The 10647-nt window shown below is 41.2% G+C and overlaps 1 protein-coding gene across 2 annotated transcripts; it reads right to left on the reverse strand.

The window, feature by feature from the left end:
- Positions 1–1907: 1907 nt before the first annotated feature.
- LOC133111535 (UDP-glucuronosyltransferase 2B1-like) lies at positions 1908–8323 on the reverse strand. Of its 2 annotated transcripts, none has more exons than XM_061221976.1 (3): positions 8084–8323; positions 5670–5800; positions 1908–3671 (listed from the first exon to the last, which is right to left on the reverse strand). In XM_061221976.1, exon 3 carries the CDS (start codon positions 3664–3666, stop codon positions 2080–2082), a length of 1587 nt encoding a protein of 528 aa, XP_061077960.1. In that variant the 5' UTR covers positions 3667–3671; positions 5670–5800; positions 8084–8323; the 3' UTR covers positions 1908–2079. The 2 variants fall into 2 exon arrangements, with proteins under 2 accessions (XP_061077960.1, XP_061077959.1); XM_061221975.1 differs by having other exon boundaries at positions 1908–4232.
- Between the last annotated feature and the right edge of the window lie 2324 nt (positions 8324–10647).

The raw sequence follows: 10647 nt of genomic DNA on the forward strand, positions 1-10647 counted from the left end.
AAGGTTCTGCAACGCCTGCTGGAGAATCGTCTCTTTGTAAGTGTGGGTTCCATTGCGCCACTACCTCCTTCCTGGGATATATAATTTATGCGGGCAGTATTAAGATGGCCACAGCAGTGGTTGAACGGCCTCCACCTAGTATCTGTAAGGAGCTGCAGCGATTCCTGGGCTTCCCCAACTTCTACCATAGATTCATATGCAATTATAGTACCACCGCTCCTCTCACTGCCCTCACATCCGTCAAGAGGCACACACCTGTCCATATAAGGTCCCACAGTTGACAGTACATGTTGGAGCACAAACCAAGCATGAAGTCAAAGGAATTGTCTGTAGACCTCCGAGACAGGATTGTCTTGAGGCACAAATCTGGGGAAGGGTACAGAAAAATTTCTGCTGCTTTAAAGGTCCCAATGAGCACAGTGGCCTCCATCATCTGTAAATGGAAGAAGTTCGGAATCACCAGGACTCTTCCTAGTGCTGGCCACTCGTCTAAACTGAGCAATCGGGGGAGAAGGGCCTTAGTCAGGGAAGTGACCAAGAACCCGATGGTCATTCTGTCAGAGCTCCAGCGTTCCTCTGTGGAGAGAGGAGAACCTTCCAGAAGGACAACCATCTCTGCAGCAATCCACCAATTAGGCCTGTATGGTAGAGTGGTCAGACGGAAGCCACTCCTTAGTAAAAGGCACATGGCAGCCCGCCAAAAGAGTTTGCCAAAAGGCACCTGAAGGACTCTCAGACCATGAGAAACGAAATTATCTGGTCTGATGGGACAAAGATTGAACACTTCGGCGTGAATGCCAGGCGTCATGTTTGGAGGAAACCAGGCACCGCTCATCACCTGGCCAATACCATCCCTACAGTGAAGCATGGTGGTGGCAGCATCATGCTGTGGGGATGTTTTTCAGCGGCAGGAACTGGGAGACTAGTCAGGATTGAGGGAAAGATGAATGCAGCAATGTACAGAGATATCCTGGATGAAAACCTGCTCCAGAGCGCTCTTGACCTTAGACTCGGGCGACGGTTCATCTTTCAGCAGGACAACGACCCTAAGCACACAGCCAAGATATCAAAGGAGTGGCTTCAGGACAACTCTGTGAATGTCCTTGAGTGGCCCAGCTAGAGCCCAGACTTGAATCCGATTGAACATCTCTGGAGAGATCTGAAAATGGCTGTGCACCGACGCTCCCCATCCAACCTGATGGAGCTTGAGAGGTGCTGCAAAGAGGAATGGGTGAAACTGCCCAAAGATAGGTGTGCCAAGCTTGTGGCATCATATTCAAAAAGACTTGAGGCTGTAATTGCTGCCAAAGTGCATCAACAAAGTATTGAGCAAAGGCTGTGAATACTTATGCACATGCTACATAACATTAATTGGCGCCCCGTTTTCATAGAGAGAAAAATCCCTACGTTATTTGGTGGCCCGTGCGAGGATCCTACAGTTGTATGGACTGCTGCATACAGGGAGCATGTCAGTGCACCAGTTCTTACAGCTTCTGAGATGTTTGGACTTGTGAGAAATGGGTAAATAAAATGCCACTCCATTTTGGTCTCTGCAGGCCTCAGTAAAATATTAACCACAGTACTGAACTGCTTAGGAAGTAAATCCGCTTTATTGCAGTTATGGCTCCTAGCCAGTAACCATGAGGTTTTCAAACTATTTGTTTGTTGGTCATGTGAGGTTGGGTGAGGGAGGAGTCAGATGTGGTTGATTTTGAGAGAAAAAGATACTGGGGTTTCGAGAGTTCATGTCAGGACATTTTAGGATTATAAAAATAAAAATAAAAAAAGGCCTGTACCAATCAAATCTAAACACTTGAAATAATGTTGTAATGTAGAACATCAGTGTGAAAATAACGTGTTAAAACCGGGCTGGCATTATGAATAGTTATCTACTATTAGTCATAGAATGTGGTTTAACAGAGTTTAATAAGCAATATAAAGTTCAATTACACCAATAGCCAACAGATTAATACAAATATAACTTGGCATTTGATTAATCAAAAATTGCCATTTTCAACAATAGCTTTTATTTGTAAAGCTTTTAATTTATATTTTTAAGCAGATAACAATCCAGTGCATTCAATCAGATTTAATTTTTCTTGTCCTGCAGCACAAAAATCTGATGATAGCAACAGCAGTCAGCAATATAACAAACACAGCAGCCAGCAGCAGCATTATAACATCCACAGAGTGGTAGGCATACCAGGGCATCCTGTAGGACTCTGTGCGCAGGTGAGCAGCACCTTTGTGTCTCATGACAAACTCAATCCAGAACATTGCACGGTCCAGTGGTTTCATTGGCTGGTCCAGATGCAGCCTGGAGAGTCTCTGCATGTTCATCCTGTAGGATGGTTCATGAAGCACTTCCTGTAAGGCCTGGAGGAAGTTGTCTTTGTTTAAAGTTCCTATATCAAGTATCTGAGCTCCTCCTCTAATTTTCAGTCGAAGGAGGTTGTCGTATTGGTCAAAGAATAATGGAATTCCCAGTACTGGCATTCCATGGTAGATGGCCTCCTGAACTCCATTGGTTCCTCCATGTGCCACAAAGGCTCTGGTCTTTGGATGTCCCAGAAGATCATTCTGTGGCATCCATTTGACCAATAGGGTGTTGTTACCTAGAGTCTCTGGCCTTTCTCCTGTGTGCCTCCAGATGATCTTCTGAGGCAGCTGGGCAAAAGCAGCAGCTATCTCTTCTGCTAGATCATAAGGAAGCTGACCAACAAAGCTACCCAGTGACATAATAATGATTCCATGTTCTCCAGAGCTCTGCACAAACTCCTCCAGGTCTTGGGGAAGAGGCTTAGCAGGCTTACACTGGAACCCTCCTATGTACACAGCATTGGGCATCGTTGGGCGTGGAAAGTCAAAGACAAAATCAACCCTCATGAGCCAGAGATCAGCTGCTTGCATTAATGAGTAGAAGTCCACATCTGGGCCAAGGTAGTCATGACACAGAGCAGCATAATGAGGCGTGACAAAATACACACCAGGAAAGACCGTAAAGAGATAGAAAAGCATGTTTCTGATGCGTTCAGTGAAGGACATCTTGTCTGAAAAGCCAGATCCTGTGATTGGGATGTAGGATAAGGGGGAAGGGGCAATTGCAGAGTGCCCCTCTCCAATGGGAAGCCACCTCACATTGTAAACCAAAGGCAAGTTAAGGTACTTTGCCAATAATGTTCCACCACCTGAAAAAGGGTCAGCAAGCACTAAATCATAGTGGCTTTCCTGAAGTCTTTTTGTTAACATATTGTCCTTGAAAATAGTCTCTACCATTTTGCTCGTAATGCGATTAACTCTTGAGAATAATTCAAAAGACTGAATGTGGAAGCTCAGAATGTCGATCATAGAGTATTTTCCACGTTGAACATCAATCCCTTTCGTGATGATTTCTGTAATAAATTTCTCATCTAAGCCCTCTTCAACAGGGACAGTAACGGTGCTGTAATGTGGGGATTTCTCCTTGATGTACCAGCTCTTGTCTGAACGCACAATCGTTACATTGTGTCCCCGAGCATGCAGAGCCTCGATGAGGATGTTCATGTTGACCCAGTGGCTTCCTTCGATGGGGTACACGAGCACATTTCCACCCCGACATAGAGTGAAGATGAGTGGTGATGACAGGACAATCCCAAGGACAGATGACCAGACTGAAAACAGCTTCATACTGTCTGAAATAAAATTGGAAAAAAAGGAGAGATGCACATTCTGCAGTGAAATTAAATGTTCTGCATAATCATAAGAAAATTAGTATTTCAGTCAGACAACTCACAATGAATTAAAGGCATACTATACAGAACTAAAACAAACATGCACAATCACTACTATGATAGAATGGCAATTTGTGTCTGTGTTCACTTCTGCCCAATAGCTTGCTTGTCTACTTGTATTTGTTATTTGTTGTCACAGGACGGGCGTTCAGAACCAAGCGCGGACTCAGAGATGGCAGAATAAGTAGGCTTATTTACAGAGTAATACAGTCCAAGTTCAAGAACCAGAAAACAGGAATGATTCAGGTAAGGTGGGACAGGCAAAGCTGAACGAGGTCCTGGGTGAGTGAGGGTTTAAACCAGGGCGTCAGTCCAATGGGGGTAGGAATGGGGAAGGAGCTGGGAGCTAGAGAGGAGACCGAGGGCTGGAGACAGGGTGTGATACAGAACCAGGAAGGCAGGAGCAGGTAACAGGACACAGGAACACAGGACAGGAAACGGGTAAACCGGAACCGGCAGCAACTGTTGGAAAGTATGGCAAGCACAGAGCAGTGCATATAACAATCTGGCAAAGAACAGGCAGAAACAGACACACTATATACACAGGTAAGGAGACACGATGGGATTCAGGTGAGTGTGATTACACATTAGGAAACACGTAATGGGGTCGTGGCTAGGGAACAGGTTCAGTGCAAACACAGGAGCGATGCAAGGAAAGGAAATCCTGCATAGTATGCCTTTATGCAATATTTATTGAGGTTTAATGCAAATGAAAACTTTGGCATCAAGGCTCTGCCTCTCATCACTCCCTGTTCTAAGACAGCTGACTTGACTAGTGGACAGGTGGATGCTGGGATGGTGGTAGGAGCGCAAAAAACGTTTCGTAAGCCATGATTTCAGGAATAAGCAGAATTATTCAAGCAAGTACAACCAACAGACATGGCAACAGCATGTAATATGAGCAACAGCAGCATAGGAGCAGCAGCATGCAGAATGAGCCAGGCAGCAGGGCAGCTTCGCATGGTTTCCAGAGCAATTCCAGCAATGCAGCAACAGCACAGCTAGCAGAACGGCAGCAGAGCAGTTGAAGAGTGAGCAATGTGTGAACAGGTGAGGTTGGTGGTTTAAATAGCCCCTCCAATCAAGAAGTAAGCACTATGCGAGTGCTGACTGAGGCTGGCAGCCCTCAGGAGCTGAGCATATTTGGCTTTGTGCTGCTCAGGCATGTGGGACAGTTGGTCAAGATATCGCAATGTTCATTGCTCTATCCATTTATGCTGGCTGTACAGGTACCTGCGGCTAGCTCTTTGCACACACATTCGGTATGAATGGGTCTCCTTTGCGTCTGCTTGCTGCATGTGCAGCTGTGGTGTGAAAAGAAGCAGCTTGGCTGGCAGGCCTGCATTTCGGAGAAGAACCGCTGATTGCCTTCACTCCCCCGAGCCAGCAGGAGCTGTATATGAGCATGCTCATACATAGTTTGTGACCTGGAGGACATTCCAAATTCGGGTGGGATTGCAGGTGCCAAATTAAAAGTCAAAGTGTGCAGTTTTGTTGGAAGGACAAATGGATGGCGCCAGTACAAAATGGAACTTCCACTCAAGCTGGACACTGGGGCTGGACACTGGGGCAAAAGCAAACATTGACTTTCAATGTTTGAATATGCTAGCAATATCAGAGCAATGAAAATAAGGCCACACATTCATCAGACGTTTGTACAGCTCAAAGCCTCAAATTGAAACTAAAGCACATGTACTGTAGACTGAAAGCAAAAGTGAAGAAAAGAGAGCAGATCGATAGAGAAGGTCCAGTGAGCACTGCATCATCTGAACCATCACCATTGCAAGACTACATTGGACCAGCATACTTGCCAGTGTTGAGAAACTTTTTACTTATTTTAGGATAATGTTATATAGGCTCAGTTTTTGTTTGTTATATTGAAAAACACTTTTTGAATACCTCTTAGGCAAAGGGGTGTTGTGATATGTAGTTATATCAGTCAGTCCAGTAGATGGCAGTGGTCTAAGTAGATGTCAACAAGATTCCTTGGACCACTGTAGCGTACACACGAGTAACACAGATGCAAATACCTGGAATAAAAACAGTAGTTCTTATGGGTTTTTCTTTATTGATTGGTAAACATCACACAAAATATACATGTGCAAAAGCAATGAAAACATACTATTATTTTTGAAAAATAATCACAAATGTACGCAGCTGTTTAGAGATATGGAAATTAAATACATTTTATTTGTATTACATGTATTTCTGATCCATGTCAAAATGTGTAAAAATAAATTGGGCATTTAATACATTCAGAAATGTATTTTCAATGCATTTATCAAACATATTTCTAAATATTCCAAATATACTTTGGAATGCAATGCAAATGCATATGAAATGTAGGGGTGTGAACGGTTAACGGTTTAACCGGTTAACTGAAACTGATTTGTAACGGTTACAAAAAATTGATAACCAATAAGCAACATATAAGGTGAAATGTTAAGCTCAGTTTAGAATAAATGTACATTCATCACCAGGCGTATTATTGCGGTTCTAAACTATTCTAAACTATCAATTGAAAAGCTTCAGTAGTTCCAGCAAGCAATCTGGCCATTTCAGAGGGTTTAAAATGCAAATACCACAGGGAATTGAATGCTACAGTATTAAGAGTTATCAAATAATTTCTGTAGCTGTTAGTTGACTTATGACTTATTGTAATGTTATGTCATTTCTTAAGGTTCAAAGAAGATCCGTGTTTCTGCGTTGATACGCAAATTCAAACTAGCGGCAAACTGAACGTAGCTTTCTACTCCGCTGTATCAACATGAAAACAAACAGAAATACATCATTGGACAAATGTTGCATGAAACATAACAATATGCTGTTTACATTCAATCCACAAGCTACTGTCGTACATGCAAGCAATCTGCGGCCATTTCAGAGGGTTAAAAAATGGACACGTTAATCTCACCACGATTGTCCTGCGCCATATGAAATGCAAGTTTACCGTTCATAAAAAATATATCGAATTGTACAGACACGTGTGTTGGCATGAAAGTAAAATCATTAGACCAGTCGCCTATGGTAGAATAGACCTGGTGGTATATTATATCCGGCAAATATTGCGTGTCCACGGAATTTTGAGTGCACAACCCCGTCTGAAACAAAGTTCTTAGCATATTTACAGATTTCATGCCAATCAAGTCTATCAGACAGAAGCCATAGGTAAGAGGTATGAAAACATGAATAATTATCTTTTTAACAGATGAATAAAAAAAGGGGGGATTTCTGCAACTGTGAGGTTACACTGCACAATGTCAATGTAAATGTAAATATTGAATTTGGCAATTAGGCTGACTTAATATTATCTGACTTTGAATGTTGACATTTTACTATTGAGATGGCCCAAAATAAAGTTTAAAAATGTAATTACATTTCTCCAGTTTAAAAAAAGAAAAAGATATGACCCTTAGCAGTCATAAGCAGTATCGGTTAACTGGTTTAAAAAATGGGATGGTAACTGGTTACAAAAACTGATGATTTGTCACATCCCTCATGAAATGTAAATTATTTTCTAAATATATGAAAAGCTAAATTTTTACACATTTTGACATGAATCAGAAATGCACATTATCAAGTATTTATAGGCCTCTCAGTTAAAGTAAAAAGGGAAAAACAACAACAATTAAAAAAAAAAAACCTCCAACACTTGTGAGATGCAGTGTACATTTCTTTTCAGGCACTCCATTTTTGACAAATATCAGTTATATCAGTTTTGAACAACATCTAGTTCCTTATATCTATATCTACATCTACATCTAGGCCCTATGCTGTATTTTAGCAACACACTGTATTTATAAAATGTTCAACTGTTGCACAGAGAGTGTTTAGAGTACAACATTTTGGTTTCAGTTACATCAAGATCTGGGTCTCACAGGGTTAAGTTTAAAAAGAGGTCATGTGGTATGTTCGGCCACATTTGCACTTTCTGTTGATATCAAAAGCTTCGCCAAATATAGTCTATTTCATGCTAGTGGACTGTTCCAAGTCCAAGCTTAGATAGACAGCATTGCTGTGGATAAAGATGGCTTTAATCAGTCTACTAGTTTGTCTTTGCAGATATAATTCTTTATTAGCCTTGTCTTTTACGTTCAGCCGAAACGTCTCACTTTTTGGTACTTTTTTGGAACTTGTGTGATTAAGTCATTTATTTTGGCTTCAAACTAAACAGATTTTTTTCACAAACAGTCAGTTACGAAGGCATCCTTTCTTCGAAACGTAATAATCACAGTTTACACAGGAGGCTATGCATTCGCGGGTTTCACAGGAGTCTACACAAAAATACTTTTTAATACACTTTGGCGACTAACCTTGAATTTACTGCTTCCCGTGTCGCTACGGCTAGCTGTAGATTCATCAAAAGTAAAACATATTCCTCTACCTTCAAACTGTACGAGGTAGCCTACACGCCTACACGTCAGTATACAGTATCAAGGTTATCAAAGCTGGAAAAAAGCTGGATGGACAAAGTCCATCTATTATATCTTGTTTTTTCTTAGTATCTCGACCTATGTTCTCCAACAGTTCTATTGGCGTCGCTGTCTCTACATAATTACGTACTGGTGTAGGGCTTTTTCTTAGGGAGCGTCAATAAATAGGCAAAAAATTTTAATCATGCATTTTTTTCAATAGGTTTTTTTCCCAGGTCACATGATAGATGAACGCAAATCATCATCGCCGTTGTGTTCACGATAAAAGAGACCAATAAACAACCATATTATTATTTATTTATTTTGTCTGGGGGGCAGTATAGGTTATTAGGTGGTCTAAAAACAAAACTGCAATTTATTTTAATGTTTAGTTGCAGGTTTAATTGGACATTGAAACTTAATAAATGTTTAGTCTGACTTAGCCATCTATCTAATGGTGGTATTAGACCCACTTATGCAACTAGCTTGGTATGGTTTGAAGATACAGGTAACTGCACTATGAAAGTAATAAGCACTACTAAAAGATGACAGGTTAACGTTAACTTACATCTGCATCGGTCTGAAAATGTTCTTCTCTTCTTTAAAATGCCTCAAATGCTAAAAAACTCAAATTAAATTAAAAATCCAATATTAACTTGTTCTCGTCAAAGTGACTTACTACTTCTACACACCGGGTAAGTACTTTGTGGTGACTGCCCCACATACCAATAGACAGTGAACCATATGACCCACAGAGACTGATGTGAATCTCCATGTGAAATTGGTTGCTGAAATTCTTCCCATGTCCGACAGGAAATCCAAAAAGATTGCAGCTGAAATTGTGAATGAAAAAGTTCTACAAATGGTCATCACAATCTTGACTGATGCTTGGGCCAGGTGTTCACACCAGCTCAGGCAAAACTAGATTGACATTCAGCAATTACTAGCAATAACAGACTTAACAGAATACATAAAGGGAACCTTGTAATGGAAAAATGTAAGAAGAGGACAAGAACTGCTGTTTGTTGGATGGGGCTGTATGCTGGCATTGACAGAATTGTCTCAAACTGGGAGACCTGCCAGAAGCATCGGAGCAAGTAGATAAAGGAACCTGTGATCATTAATGACCTACCTGCTGAGCCCCTGACAGAAAGTTGGCACTGATTGTTTTCAGCAGAATTAAAAAGATGATGCTAGATTACTTGTAAAATTATCCAGAAAGGGTACTGCTTTTCAACATGTCTGCCACAGTGTGGTCAAAGGGCATCATGCAAGAACATTTTCAGGTTCTTATCTTAACTATCTCATGCTTTTTTTTGTACGATGGGCTCGTACAAATGACCCACGTCAGATTCTAAATTTCAGGAATCTGTCTTAAATAACCACAGAAACTTGTTGAATCCCACCTGTTTGTAAAATGAGTGCACATTCATGAGAATTGAAAATGCCATATAAAGCTTGGCATGTCCTGGAGTCATCTAAGTCAATAGCATCTAAGAGTAAGAAAAATAAGTATTGTATTCATTGTATTTGCCATGCCAAAGTATTAATTGTTAACAGTAATGGCCTGTTAGTCTGTGGGGGCCCCAAGATTTTGGAAATGCCCCCCAAAAACAGGTTTTAGACTGCTCTGTTCTGTTCAGTTCGTAGACTGCGGTGTGTTGAACAGTCTCAGCTCTGAAACGGGCCTGGAATGACAACAGTTGGGCAGGGAATGTCATCGATAACTAAGTGATTGTGCCCCGCTGACAGAAAGATTATTTGGTGTCTGCTGGTGATTGAATGTTGTGGAAGTTTAGTCAGTCCTCTTATTTTCTACCATGACTGAATGAGTTCAGGGCACTCCCTTTTTTACAACAGCCCATAAGTCAAGACTAAAAAAACATGAGCACTGGGCTGACTTTTAGTCTAATTTACCACTCTCTAAGAAGTACAAACATTCAGAATACATAGTTACATGTCCATGTCTGCACTGTGCTTGTGAAATGTTATGAATAATCTTAGCAATGGGACATTATACTGTATATATGATTTGTAATTGAAGCTGTAAACAGTAAGTCTTGACCTGTATCCTGGCAGTAACAGTTCATATGCTCAAGGTGGCTGTCACTGTGGGAAGAGATATTTAGGTAGACCCTCAGGGCTGTAATAGATGACCAAATGACAGCACAGACGGAGAAGGAGTTTATAATTGGTTTCTAAAGAGATTGCACTCCAACAGCACTGAGCACAGGAAAGAGAGGACCAGTATTTTTGTTTTAAACAGGAAGTGGACCGACCATTGAGTAGGGCTGCACAATATGAGGAAAATATGCAATATGCAATAACATTGTTGAATATTGTGATGACGATATGACTTGCGATAAATAAACAAATATTTAAGTGTGCACAGTTCTAATGTCTTTCTGCTTTAGGTACACTGCTAACACAGACCCCAGACAATGAATAGCCTATGTCCGCTGAAT

Source organism: Conger conger, chromosome 15 (assembly GCF_963514075.1).
Source record: "Conger conger chromosome 15, fConCon1.1, whole genome shotgun sequence".
Lineage (NCBI taxonomy): Eukaryota > Metazoa > Chordata > Actinopteri > Anguilliformes > Congridae > Conger > Conger conger.